Here is a 14654-nt window from a genome sequence, read left to right as displayed (position 1 = left end):
TGGAGTGACTAGTAGCAAGTTTTTGTGTGTTACTCAGACTAGACACTTGAAACTTGCCTAAGCAAGCATCTTAAATCTTCTCAAGGTGCACTGCCCTTGTCTATAAAATGGGGGTAATAACAGCCTTTCTTAATGCTATGGATAGACCTACAGATTATCATACTAAGTGAAGTAAGACAGACAGAGAAAGACAAATATCATACGATATCACTTATATGTGGAATCTAAAACATGATACAAATGAACTTCTTTACAAAACAGAAATAGACTGACAGACATAGAAAACAAACTTATGGTTGCCAAAGGGGAAAGGGGTGAGGAATAAATTAGGAGTTTGGGATTAGCAGATACAAACTACTATATATAAAATATGTAACTGAATCACTTTGCTGTATACCAGAAACTAACACAACATTGTAAATCAACTATACTTCAATTTTTTTTTTTTTTTTTTTTTTTTTTTTTTTTTTGCGATACGCAGGCCTCTCACTGTTGTGGCCTCTCCCGCTGCGGAGCACAGGCTCCAGAAGCGCAAGCTCAGCGGCCATGGCTCACGGGCCCAGCCGCTCCGCGGCATGTGGGATCTTCCCGGACCGGGGCACGAACCCGTGTCCCCTACCTCGGCAGGCGGACTCGCAACCACTGCGCCACCAGGGAAGCCCTCTACTTCAATTTTTAAAAAATAAAAATAATAGTACCTTTCTCAGAGACTTTCATAAAGATTAAATGAGAAAATATATGGAAAAAATGGTTAACACCAGCACATACTAGGCACTCAATAAATGCTGGTTATCATTATTAGCCATTAGAACCTTCTGGAACAGATTAATAGGCAGCTGCGGAAGTATATGGATGACCAGGAAAGAGATGTGATGTAAGTGGTTGTGACTGCAACCAAACTTTAACCTTAACTTACTTTGTAGTGTATTACTCCCATGGTAATAATAAATTCCTTCCTATGTAATATACAGTATACATTCTCTATATCTCTTTACTGTAACATTCTAAATTTCTTATACTTACAATATGGTACATCCTAAAAATTCAAGTTTGAGAAATACATTACTCACCCCTACAATGTTTGAGAGCCAAAAAGCATAATGGAACATAAAAATGTGAGTCAAACTGAAAAGATCAAATAGAAAATTAGCTTCCAAGCATATGTGCAAAAAGACCACAGAACTTAATTATAAATTATATATTTTAAGTTCAGTAATGCTACTTCGGAGATTTCTTTCTGAACCTTTCAAATGAAGTTTCATATATGTTAACATCTTGGCCATAATGGAACTGTGGGAAGATAGTTAACTCCCAATTATTTTTTAAAAGACCCCCATCCCAACTTTACCATGTTGCCCATAGGAATTCCCCATGTTGTATGCTGTTCCATCTTTTTCATAATGAGGATGTGCAGTTGCTCCATTCACAGCAATAAATTTGCTCCAGTCTACCTGCAAATTTCAGACCATACAGAGACTTAAATGTTACATGGGAAGATCTCTATTTAGACACATAGACAGTAAGGATGTGTCAAATATTTTAAAAATAAGATATAAAACTACAGTTTAAGTCCTAATGTCTCACCTCTGAGAAATCAAAATTATTTTTCCTACTAAAGAAAAAGAAACTAAGACCAAAGAACAACAAAACCAAACAAAAACTCTACCACCACCAACAACAAAAAATAGACAAAAATGATTAGCCAGTACAAATATTTTATTTTGCCCAAGATCACAAGATCACAGGAAAGTTCAAAAGAATAAGAATTAAAATTAAAATTCTGGCCCAAAGTTTTATTTTATCTTTAATTAATGTGTAACATGAAGGCAGTATGGGTCTAGATAATCTCCAGTCCAGTTCTACCTGTAGCTAGGCAGAAAATGAATTGGCAAAAATAAGTCTGGCTATTGTAAATAGTGCTGCAATGAACATTGTGGTACATGACTCTTTTTGAATTATGGTTTTCTCAGGGTATATGTCCAGTAGTGGGATTGCTGGGTCATATGGTAGCAACCTAATGGATCAAGAGATGAATGGATAAAGAAGATGTGGCACATATATACAATGGAATATTACTCAGCCATAAAAAGAAACGAAACTGAGTTATTTCTGGCGAGGTAGACGGACATAGAGTTTGTCATACAGAGTGAAGTAAGTCAGAAAGAGAAAAACAAATACCGTATGCTAACACATATATAAGGAATCTAAAATTTAAAAAAAAATGGTTCTGATGAACCTAGAGGCAGGACAGGAATAAAGACACACATGTAGAGAATGGACTTGAGGACACAGGGAGGGGGAAGGGTAAGCTGGGATGAAGTGAGAGAGTGGCATGGACATATATACACTACCAAATGTAAAATAGAGAGCTAGTGGGAAGCAGCCGCATAGCACAAGATCAGCTTGGTGCTTTGTGACCACCTAGAGGGGTGGGATAGGGAGGGTGGGAGGGGGATGCAAGAGGGAGGGGATATGGGGATATATGTATGCATATAGCTGATTCACTGTGTTATACAGCAGAAACTAAAACAACATTGTAAAACAATTATACTCCAATAAAGATATTAAAAAAAGATTTAAAAAATAAGTCTGTACTACTCTATTTCTCCTTCGCCCTAGCCTTCAGACATTAGGACTAAGGAAGAAGAAGTCTAGAACTATCTTTAAGGAAAACCCCAACCCCACAGGCCATTCTAACCAGGACAGAGGGTACACAATGACATGAATCAGTGGGTAACTATGATTTTGTGTAAGGATCCAAATTTTCTTCAGATATTAGCTACTCTAAAAAGTATTTTGAATGGAGAGAAATTTTAGGGTTTATTATGTTCATTTTTAACCTATATTTTACCTTTTCTGTTTTTTCCAGGGTTTCAATATCCACTTTATTCATGAAGTTGGTTTCCGTACTAATGTAATAATCACCCTTGTACTGCACGTAGTTGACATTGGTGTTGTCAGTAATTGCTGAAATCAAACCCCAGAGTTATTTAAACACCACAACTTTCTCAAGGGAGAAAGGAGTTTAAACATCCTCTCATATCAAAAATATATATATTTCAAAATTCATATTTGTATAGCTTGACATATATAATAATAATTTAAAGAACATCACTATCCCCTGCAAATTCTGAGCATATTAAAGGCTGCTTACCAGGCGGTTCAAATTTTGACATGAAACGTTCAAAAACATTCTTGCATGGATCAGGGAGAGCCAATGTGCCAAATTCTGAGATCACAATTCGGTCATGAACACTGTTGGCCTTATATGTATCACTCTGTAGAAACTTGCTCCTGTATGTCACTGTGCCCTTCTCCACCTTGAACTGGTGAAGTAAAGCCATTCCATCAAACCAGTGATTGTACCTTTAAACAGGAGCAAAAATAGAAAAATAAATGTTAGGAAGATAACCATGGGGTCAAAATGAGAGATTCCAAATACAGAAATAAGGAAATGGGCTGGGTTCCCAGCAGAACCTGCTCAGTCAAAGAACTTGAAATTAAGGGTTGATAGCTTTTGAGTATATCCTGGAGTACAACAATGAAAGAGCAACTTACATTCTCTTGACCCTTAACCCTTATCAAAAAGCTCACATATCAGAGGGCTAAAGAAAAACCCAAAGCTGGTGATGCCTAAGATAATTCTGTCTTTAACCTATAGCCAAGATATCAGCATATGGAATGCTTGACATTTCTCAAATTAAAATGGATTCCAAATCTTTTAGAGATAGTTATCTTCATATCTTATACATATTACGTTTTCTATTTATTTAAAGTTTTTTCAAATTTATCAAAGCTATGCTAAAGTAAGCAAGTAAGATGACTATCCTTACTGGATAATCATTTTTGTCCATATAATTACACTATAGAAATGATGTATCTAAATGATGGAAAATCAAAACACTGTAAGGAAAAGTTTGTGCTTTGCTTTTAAAAGGGTTTAATATTATTTAGTCTTTTCTCTCATATGCTTGACAGATTGAATGCTTAATGTCTTCAGCATGAATAACAAGCTAAAAGGCTTGGTCTTCTCTTAAAGGCTTGTCTTAAAAGCCTATGGTCTTGAAAGCAGGGATTCAAAGAGATATTTGTACACCCATCTTACAGCAGCATTATTTACAGTAACCAAAAGGTGGAAACAACCCAAGCATCCATCAGCTCAAAAACAGTATAAACAAAATTTAACATACAACGGAATATTATACAGCCTTAAAAAGGAAAGAAATTCTGTCACATGCTATAACATGGATAAACCTTAAGGACACCGTCTAAATGAAATAAGCCAGTCACAAAAGACAAATACTATATGATAGCACTTACATGAGATATCTAAAGTAGTCAAATTCACAGAAACAGAAAGTAGAATGGTGGTTACCAGGGGCTCAGGGGAGGGGGAAATGGAGAGCTATTGTTTAATGGGTATAGAGTTTCAGTTTCTCAAGATGAAAAAGTTCTGAAGATCTGTTTCACAACACTAACCTGTACATTTAAATATGGTTGAGTTGGCAAATTTTATGTGTTTTTTACCACAATTTTTTTTAAACTGCAGGAAATAAAGGGGTTTTTTTAAGGCCCTCTTTATGCAGTGATTTGAGATGACATCTTTATAATTTTATCATTTTTGATATGAGAGGATGTTTACACTGCTTTCTCCCTCAATTTTATTGAGTTTATAAACTCAATTTCCGTAAGTTCTTGGGTCCATTTCTGGGCTTTTTATTCTGTATCACTTGTCTATTTGTCCATTCATGCATCAATATCACAATGTTTTAATTATAGAGTCTTTATAGTATATTTTAACATCTGATAGGGCTAGTCCCCACCCCTCTCTGAGAATTTTCTTTTTTAGTGTTTTCTTGACTATTCTTGCATATTTATTTTTCCACATGAGCTTTAGTATTCATTTGTCTAACTTCCTTTAAAAACTGGAATTTTTATTAAGATTGTATTAAATTTAAAAATTAACTTAGGGAGAACTGACATGTTTGTGATGTTGAATCATCCATCCTATTCAAGAACAGAGGATCTCTCTATTTGTGTCTTTTAGGGGTGTTTGAAAGTTTGCACATTTCTTGTTAAACTCATTTCTGAGCATTTACTCTTCTTTGTTGCTATTTTAAATGAGGTTTGTTCCTACCATTATGCCCCCTAACTGGTTATTATTTGTGTATATGAAAGCTAGTGATTTCAGTATGTTAATTTTACATCCTGTTACCTCACCTTTTATTTGTTTGTGTTATTTTGTCATTAATTCTCTGCAGCTTTCCATGTTTACTTTACTAATCCGTGTGCCTCTAATTAATTTCTTTAGTCTAATTGTATTGGCTACATCTGGTTAAATAGAAGTGAAGATAGTAGCCATCCTTTCCTTGTTTCTGCTTTAGAAAAAAACTTGTAATGTTTCCCAATTAATATTACTGGTTTTAGGACTAAAATGAAAATATCTTAATTTATATCTGTGTGTAGATATACACATGTATATATACGTATACATGTATATATATATACACACACATATACTCACATATATAAATATATGTATATATAAAATACATATATAAATATGTATGTATGTGTGTATATATATATGTACAAAATCATGTTAAGAAAGTATCCATCAAGTCCTACTATCTTGAGTATTTTTATGAGGAATGGATGTTGAATTTTGACAAACATTTTATTAGCATTTATGGAGAAGATTATGATTATGACTATGATTATGATTATTTCTCTTGAGATCTATTAACATGGTATATGACAGTAATGGATTTCCAAATAATGAACTTATCTTGCATTCTTGGAATTAATCCTACTTAATTATAGTGAATTATATGTTTAATGTAATGTTGGATTCTGTTTGTTAAGAAAATATTTATTAGTATTATATTAGTACTATATATTTTGTATTTTTTATGGATATTCATAAATAATATGAATAATTGTCTTCTTTTTTGTAACAACTTTATCATGTATAGATATCAATATTATACTTGCTTCATAAAAAGAAGTGGGAAACTTCCCTTCATTTTCAATCCTTTAAAATAATCTATAGAGCACTGAAACTATCTGATATTTGAAGGCTTGGTAGAATTTCCCTGTGAAATAATCTGGGCCGACTGCTTTTTTAAGAAGCAGTTTCACAATAAGTTTCTTGTTTTCTTCTAGAGAAATTGGTCTGTTTAAACTTTCTACCTCTATCAATTTTGGTAATCTGTATGTCCTCAGGGAATTATCCATTTCCTTGAGGTTTTCAAATGTATTTGCATAGAGGCCCACAGAATCTTCTATAATTTTTTATCTGTTTCAATGGCTTCCTTTTCATTGTCATTTCTTTCTTTTCTTCTTTTCTTTTCTATTTTTCTTTTTTTTTGGCCACACCATGGGGCTTGTGGGATCTTAGTTCCCTGACCAGGGATCGAACCCATGTCCCCTGCAATGGAAGTGCAAAGCCCTAACCATTGGACTGCCAGGGAATTCCTTCATTGTCATTGCTTTCTCCCTTTTTGCTTGATAACATTAGCTAGTGGTTTCTCACTCTATTTTGGTAATTTTTTTATCAAAAAACATTTAAAACAAACTAGTTTCAATAATTATTGTTATTCTGGTCTAAATCCCAAGAAAATCATGATACGTAGAGCCAAACACAATACTCTGTGTATAAACTCAGACACTCAGCTTCCTCATTTAAGATATTTCATATTCGTTTCTTTCTTTCTTGTTTTTATTTGTTACCACTTCAAATTGCTGACTTCCACTGAGCTGTCAAGCAAAACCCCTAATTTTTAATACATTCTGCTGTTAAACCAATCCCTTCCATCTTCATTCTCGTAATAACTGGTTTTGTTGGTCCATATTTACCTTTAATAAATTTTAACTTGTTAGATTCCATCTCACAAGATCCTTCTAGACCCTGTCATTCTATGCATTCATTTATTCAAATCAACCAACATTTTTTGAGTCCCTACTATCTACCAGGCATTGTCCAAGCCCAGCAATTACAGGCATGTAACTAACTATAATACAAAATGATTACTGCAACAATGGAGAAGTGTTAAAAAAAAACGTTATCTATGCACAGGAGCAACAGGATGGAAGGATGAGGTTATCAGGGAAAGATCAAGAGGAAAGAAGACATTTGGCTGGTCCTTTAAGGATGTTTGCCAACTGGAGAAGAGTAGAAGGGTATCCTAGTGAGAGGTAATAAAAATAAAAAATAAAAAAAAAGGAAGAGCCTGAAGGCATATGGTATCTTGGAGGAATAGCCAGTAAACAAATTAGTGTGTAGACAGAGCCGTCAGTGGCAGGCGATGATGATGGAGAAACGGGTCAGCACAAGACGTACCAGCACTTAAATTTAAGGCTTAAAGAACTTCAACAGGAAAGCATAAAGTTTTGGAACAGGAAAGTGAAACTGTGAGACTCGTATCTTAAGAAGGTCACTCTGGACACAGAGTAGAATATGGGACAGAAAGAGGAGCATTTAGGCAATAATACAAGTGAGAAAAGATAAGAGACTAAACTGAAGCAGTACAGTTAGAAAGGAACAAATAGCAGAAATAAGTCAGAGATGACTGACAAGAGGTAGGCAGTGATAAAAAGAGAGAGTCCAAAAAGTCACACCTGAATGGATGGTGATGCTTTAACTGAGACAGAGAATACATGAAGAGCAAGTATTGGGGAAAAGCAAACAGTTCAGTTTTGAACAAGAGTCTGAGCCATTTGCAAAGCCTCAGGGTAGAGATGTTCTGCAGCCAGCTGGCAAAATACAGGTCTAGAGCACAAGACATGGGTGTGGGGTGGGAGAGAGATGTTTGAGAGCATCTGTGTGTGACAGACATAGCCATAGGTGCAAATGGGATAATAACACCATCTACTGAGCACTTACTACATGCCAGGTACTGTGCTAGGCACTTCACCACATCTTTTCATATATATATATATATATATATATATAGTGTGTGTGTGTGTGTGTGTGTGTGTGTGTGTGTGTGTATAGAGTTGACCCTTGAACAAAATGAGTTTGTACTGCGTGGGTCCACTTATACACAGATTTTTTCAGTAGTAAATACTGTGGTACCACATGATCCACAGTTGGTTGATGCAGAACCACAGATGTGAAGCAACCATGGGTATAAAGGGCTGACTATAAGTTATATGCAGTTTTCCCACTATGCAGAGGGCTGGGGCCCCTAAACCTCAAGTTGTTCAAGGGTCAAATATATAAATATTTATCCCCCCCTTCACATTGATTAGAGATGTGGAACTACTATTACCATATTACAGATGTGGAAACCACGGTTCAGAGCAGCAACAAGTCCAGGGTCACAGGACAGGTAAGTGGCAGAACAAGGATCTCAACCCCGTGATGACTCCAAATCCTGGGATCTACAACACCCCCAAAAGTAAGGTGAACCAAAAGAAGTTATTTTGGCAGGAAAGGGAGTGGAGAGAGAGGGCACTGAGGGAAAGAAGAGAATGAAAATGCCCTGAGTGCCCATCCTTGTCAGCCACCGAATGAAGCACTTTGTATGCATTATCTCCTTTAATCATCATATCCAGTCATTAAAATCGATTTTATTAGCCCCATTTTTCATGTGGAAAACCTTGCTCAAGATCATAGTGCTGATAAGTGGTGGAAATGAAATCTGAACCCACACCATCTTACTCTAAAGAATGTATTACTTCTACTATAGCAAAGAAAGCATACAATGAGAGAAAAGTAGGGAATGCTCAGGTCAGAGGCTGGGGTATATCAACATTAAAGGGGCAGTGAAGTGAGCAGCAAAAGAAATTATTTTAGAACGTGCAATCAGAGAGACAGAAGAAGAATCAAGAGAAAGTGTTATGTGGGAATCCAGGACCAGAGAATGCTAAGACGGGTGGTCAAAAAGGTCAAATGTTATAGAAAAGTCAGGCTGAGGACTGGAAAACCCATTTCATTTACATTTAAGAGGTTTTGGTGACCTTTTTGAGAACTGATAGCATGCACGTTGGGGTGAAAAGTGAGATGGCAGTGAACTGAGAAGACCTCAGGAAGGAGGAAAACAAATGGTGAGAGGAGGAGAGAGGGTATTTGCTGGAGAGGAAGGTGGGAAGGAATGAGGGTTTTTTAGGATGAGAGGACATTTGCAGGCTGAGATGAGGGGTTAGTGAAGCAGAAACAGATACAAGGGGAGGAGCATGAATGAGGAGGGAAGAGGGCCGCTTCCTCTGATGATGATGAGAGGCAGGAGTGGGTACCTCTGTGGGGAGACGGGGAGGTGGGGAAGACGGCAGCTGAAGGAGCTCAAATCCAAATGCCCCTCTATCCATTATAAAGTAGGCAGGTCTACCTGTTGAGAGTGAAAGGGACAGAGAGAGTGACGGAGGCTTCAGGAAAGGGACCCTGTGGGAAGCTGGAAAGAGCTAAAGATTTCCTGGCAGCACCAAGGACTCAGCTGGGGCTGGAAATCATAATTTTGTAATTGAATCAATCCACAAGGTTCTGTGTTTCCTCTAGAAGTGCTAAGCAGGCCTGGGCCCTGAGTGGAGGAAACCAGAAATAGGCTAATATAGGACCAGAAATGGTCAGAGGAGAGGCAGAGATCGCTAAGGCAAAGGAAGTGAGGATGGTGATGAGAGTGTATTTGAAGGGATTGATCGTGGAATCTGCACCTGGGAGAAGAAACTAAATGAAAGCTGATAAACTGAGAAGATGGAGAAGAGTAAGGAGAAGAGAACTTGATGTGATTGAAAATAAGTTTCATGGGAATGGAGGAGTGTTGAAAGTGGGGCTTTGAGCACCGAGTGGAGTTTCAGAGTTCACGATTTCAGGGGTAGGGCAATTCTGTGGAATAAGATGCAGGATGTGGCCTCAGTACGTGGCCTTAGTGAAGTGGCAAAGAGGGGGAAAAATCATTGCAGTGGGGACAGTCAAGGAATTACAAGGCTGGAGTGTCTTCATCGTGGATCCTGAAGTCATTCCAGAAGAGTGGTAAATAGTAAAATGCTGAGGATATTTACTATTCTGCCCAGATTCATATGATTTTAAAAACTGATAAGCATGCCTTCAATGCAATCATTGATAAAAAGTTTTTAATTATAGAAAGGCCTTTGTCATGTCACTACTATGTCTGCATGTTGATCTCTTCAGTGGCATCTAACAAAGAGATCAGAGATTCACAACCACGTGAGGCTATTCTTTTCCACAGGTTAAGAGTCACATTGACTTCAGGTCTCTACCTCTCCCTTTAAATCTAATTTGGGATCTCGAAGATGGCAGAGTAGAAGGACATGCATTCACCCCTTCTTGCAAGAGCACTGGAATCACGACTAACTGCTGAGCAACCATCGATGGAAAAACACTGGAACCTACAAAAAGGATACCTTACATCCAAAGACAAATTAGAGGCCACAGTGAGATGGTAGGAGGGGTGCAAACGCAATAGAATCAAATCCCATACCCGCTGGGTGGCAACCCACAGACTGGAAAGCAATTATACCACAGAAGTTCTCCTGCTGAGTGAAGGTTCTGAGCCCTGCGTTGGGCTTCCCAGCCTGGGGGTCCAGCAATAGGAGGAGGAGTCCCCAGAAAGTCCAGCTTTGAAGGCCAGCGGGATTTGATTGCAGGACTTCCACAGGAATGGGGGAAATAGGAACTCCACTCTTGGAGGACACACACAAAGTCTTCTTCTCACCAGGACCCAGGGGAAAAATCAGTGACCCCATAAGAGACTGAGCCAGACTACCTACTAGTATTGGAGAGTCTCTTGCAGAGGCAGGGGACAGCTGTGGCTCACTATGGGGACAAAGACACTGGCAGCAGCAGTTCTGGGAAGTACTCATTGGTGTGAGCCCTCCTGGAGGCCGCCATTAGCCAAGAGAATTCAGCACCACCAGACCAGCTTTGCAACAAATGCTAAAGGAACTCCTCTAGTCAGGGCAGAGACCAGAAACTTAAAATAACCTTGTACATATATAGACTGCTATATCGAAACCTCATGGGAACAGCAAGCCCCAAAACTACAATAGATAGACACACACAAAAGAAAAAGCAACCCAAACACTACACTAAAGATGGTCATCAAACCACAAAAGAAGAGAACAAAAGAGGAAGAGAAGAAAAAAGACTTACAAAACAAACCTAAAGCAATTAAGAAAATGGCAATAGGAACATACATATCAATAATTACCTTAAATGTAAATGAATTAAGGGACTTCCCTGGTGGCGCAGTGGTTAAGAATCCACCTGCCAATGCAGGGGATGTGGGTTCAAGCCCTGGTCTGGGAAGATCCCACATGCTGCAGAGCAACAAATCCCATGCACCACAACTACTGAGCCTGCGCTTTACAGCCCACAAGCCACAGCTACTGAGTCTGCGCACCACAACTACTGAAGCCCGTGCACTCTAGGGCCTGTGTGCCACAACTACTGAGCCAATGTGCTGCAACTACTGAAGCCCGCAAGCCTACAGCCCATGCTCCACAATGAGAAGCCACTGCAATGAGAAGCCCGCACACCGCAACAAAGAGTAGTCCCCACTCACCGCAAATAGAGAAAGCCCACACACACCAACGAAGATCCAACACAGCCAAAAATAAATAAAAATTTTTTAAAATGTAAATGAATTAAATGCTCCAACCAATCCTGCAGTACTAAGAGGGAAGTTTATAGTAATACAACCTTACCTCAAGAAACAAGAAAAATCCCAGATAAAAAACCTAACCTTACATCTAAAGGAACTAGAGAAAGAAGAACAAACAAAACCTAAGTTCGTAGAAGGAAAGAAATCATAAAGATCAGAGCAGAAATAAATGAAATAAAAATGAAGAAAACAATAGCAAAGATCAATGAAACTAAAAGCTGGTACTTTGAAAAGATGAATAAAATTGATAAACCTTTAGCCAGACTCATCAAGAAAAAAGCGAGGGGACTCAAATCAATAAAATTAGAAATGGAAAAGGAAAAGTTACAACTGACACCACAGAAATACAAAAGATCATAAGAAACTACTACAAACAACTGTATACCAAGAAATGGACAACCTGGAAGAAATGGACAAATTCTTAGAAAGGTACATTATCCCAAGACTGAACCAGGAAGAAATAGAAAATATGAACAGGCCAATCACAAGCACTGAAGTTGAAATTGTGATTAAAAAATTCCCAACAAACAAAAGTTGAGGCCTGATGGCTTCAGAAGTTCTACCAAACATTTAGAGAAGAGCTAACACCTATCCTTCTGAAACTCTTCCAAAAAATTGCAGAGGAAGGAGAGCTCCCAAATTCATTCTATGAGTCTACCATCACCCTGATACCAAAACCAGACAAAGATACCACAAAACAAGAAAATTACAGGCTAATATCACTGATGAACATAAGACGCAAAAATCCTCAACAAAATACTAGCAAACAGAATCCAACAACACCTTAAAAGGATCATATACCATGATCAAGTGGGATTTATCCCAAGGATGCAAGGATTTTTCAGTATACACAAATCAGTTAATATGATACTCCACATCAACAACCTGAAGAATAAAAACCATATGATCATTTCAATAGATTCAGAAAAAGCTTTTGACAAAATTCAGCACCCATTTATGATAAAAACTCTTCACAAAGTGGGCATAGAGGGAACATACCTCAACATAATAATGGCCATAAACGACAACCTACAGCTAACATCATACTCAATGGTGAAAAGCTGAAGGCATTTCCTCTAAGATCAGGAATAAGACAAGGATGTCCACTCTCACCACTTTTATTCAACATAGTTCTGGAAGTCCTAGCCACGGCAATCAGAAGAAAAAGAAATAAAAGGAATCCAAATCGCAAAAGAAGAAGTTAAACTGTCACCGTTTGCAGATGACATGACACTATACATAGAAAATCCTAAAGATGTCACCAGAAAAATACTAGAGCTCATCAGTGAATTTGGTAAAGTTGCAGGTTATAAAATTAATACACAGAAATCTCTTGCATTTCTATACACTAACAACAACAGACCAGAAAAAGAAATTAAGGAAATAATCCCATTTACCATTGCATCAAAAAGAATAAAATACCTAGATATAAATCTACCTAAGGAGGCAAAAGACCTGTACTCTGAAACCTATAAGATGCTGATGAAAGAAATCAAAGATGACACAAACAGATGGAAAGATATGCCATGTTATTGGATTAGAAGAATCAATACTGTGAAAATGACTATACTACTCAAGGCAATCTACAGATTCAATGCAATCCCTATCAAATTACCAATAGCATTTTTCACAGAACTAGAACAAAAAATCTTAAAATTTGTATGGAGACAAAAAAGATCCTGAATAGCCAAAGCAATCTTGAGTTAGAAAAATGGAGCTGGAGAAATCAGGCTTCCTGGCTTCAGACTATACTGCAAAGCTATAGTCATCAAAATAGTATGGTACTGGCACAAAAATAGAAATATAGGTCAATGGAACAGGATAGAAAGCCCAGAAATAAATCCACTCACCTATGGTCAATTAATCTACAACAAAGGAGGCAAGACTATACAATGCTGGAAAGACAGTCTCTTCAACAAATGGTGCTGGGAAAACTGGACAGCTATATGTAAAAAAAATGAAATTAGAACATTCTTTAACACCATACACAAAAATAAGCTCAAAATGGATTAAAGACCCAAATGCGAGACCGGACGCTATAAAACTCTTAGAGGAAAACACAGGCAGAACACTCACAGCAATATTTTTTTTTGATGCATCTCCCAGAGTAATGGAAATAAAAACAAAAATAAACAAATAGGATCTAATTAAACTCAAATGTTTTTGCACAGCAAAGGAAACCATAAACAAACCAAAAGGACAACCCACAGATTGGGAGGAAATATTTGCAAATGATGTGCTCAACAAGGGATTAGTCTCCAAACTTTACAAACAGCTCATGCAGCTTATATCATCAAAACAAATTACCCAATCAAAAAATGTGCAGAAGACCTAAATAGACTTTTCTCAAAAAAAAAAAATATAGATGGCCAAAAGGCACATGAAAAGATGTTCAACATCGCTAATTATTAGAGAAATGAAAATAAAAACTACACTGAGATATCACCTCACACCAGTCAAAATGGCTATCATCAAAAAGACTACAAACAATAAATGCTGGAGAGGATATAGAGAAAAGGGAAACCTCCTACACTGTTGGTGGGAATATAAAATGGTACAGCCACTATGGAGAACAGTATGGAGGTTCCTTAAAAAACTAAAAATAGAGCTACCATATGATCTTGCAATACCACTCCTGGGCATATATCTGGAGAAAAACATGGTCCAAAAGGATACATGCACTTCAATGTTCATTGCAGCACAGTTTACAATAGCCAAGATATGGAGGCAACCTAAATGTCCATCGACAGAGGAATGGATAGAGAAGATGTGGTACATATATACAATGGAATATTATTCAGCCATTAAAAAGAATGAAATAATGCCATTTGCAGCAACGTGGACAGACCTAGAGATTATCATACTAAGTGAAGTAAGTCAGACAGAGAAAGAGAAACATCATATGATATCACTTATATGTGGAATCTAAAAACAAATGAACTTATTGAGAAAACAGAAAGAGACTCACAGACTTAGAGAAGGAACTTATAGTTACCAGGGGGAAGGGTGGGCAAGAGGGGCAGTTAGGGA

The 14654-nt window shown here is 37.4% G+C and overlaps 1 protein-coding gene across 2 annotated transcripts in view; it reads right to left on the bottom strand.

The window, feature by feature from the left end:
* Positions 1-14654, bottom strand: part of BCO2 (beta-carotene oxygenase 2) — a 44912-nt gene that overhangs the window by 21677 nt on the left and 8581 nt on the right. For both annotated transcript variants that reach the window (XM_082627951.1, XM_082627952.1), the window contains exons 3-5: positions 3155-3366; positions 2852-2967; positions 1349-1451 (exon numbers count right to left, since the gene is read on the bottom strand). In XM_082627951.1, the coding sequence (XP_082484077.1) occupies positions 1349-1451; positions 2852-2967; positions 3155-3366 (431 nt within the window). The remainder of the gene's footprint in view (positions 1-1348; positions 1452-2851; positions 2968-3154; positions 3367-14654) is intronic.

Source organism: Mesoplodon mirus, assembly GCF_964341445.2.
Source record: "Mesoplodon mirus genome assembly, chromosome: 7".
Lineage (NCBI taxonomy): Eukaryota > Metazoa > Chordata > Mammalia > Artiodactyla > Ziphiidae > Mesoplodon > Mesoplodon mirus.
Note: the sequence above shows the minus strand (reverse complement) of the source record. Positions and strands in the feature narration are given on the sequence as shown.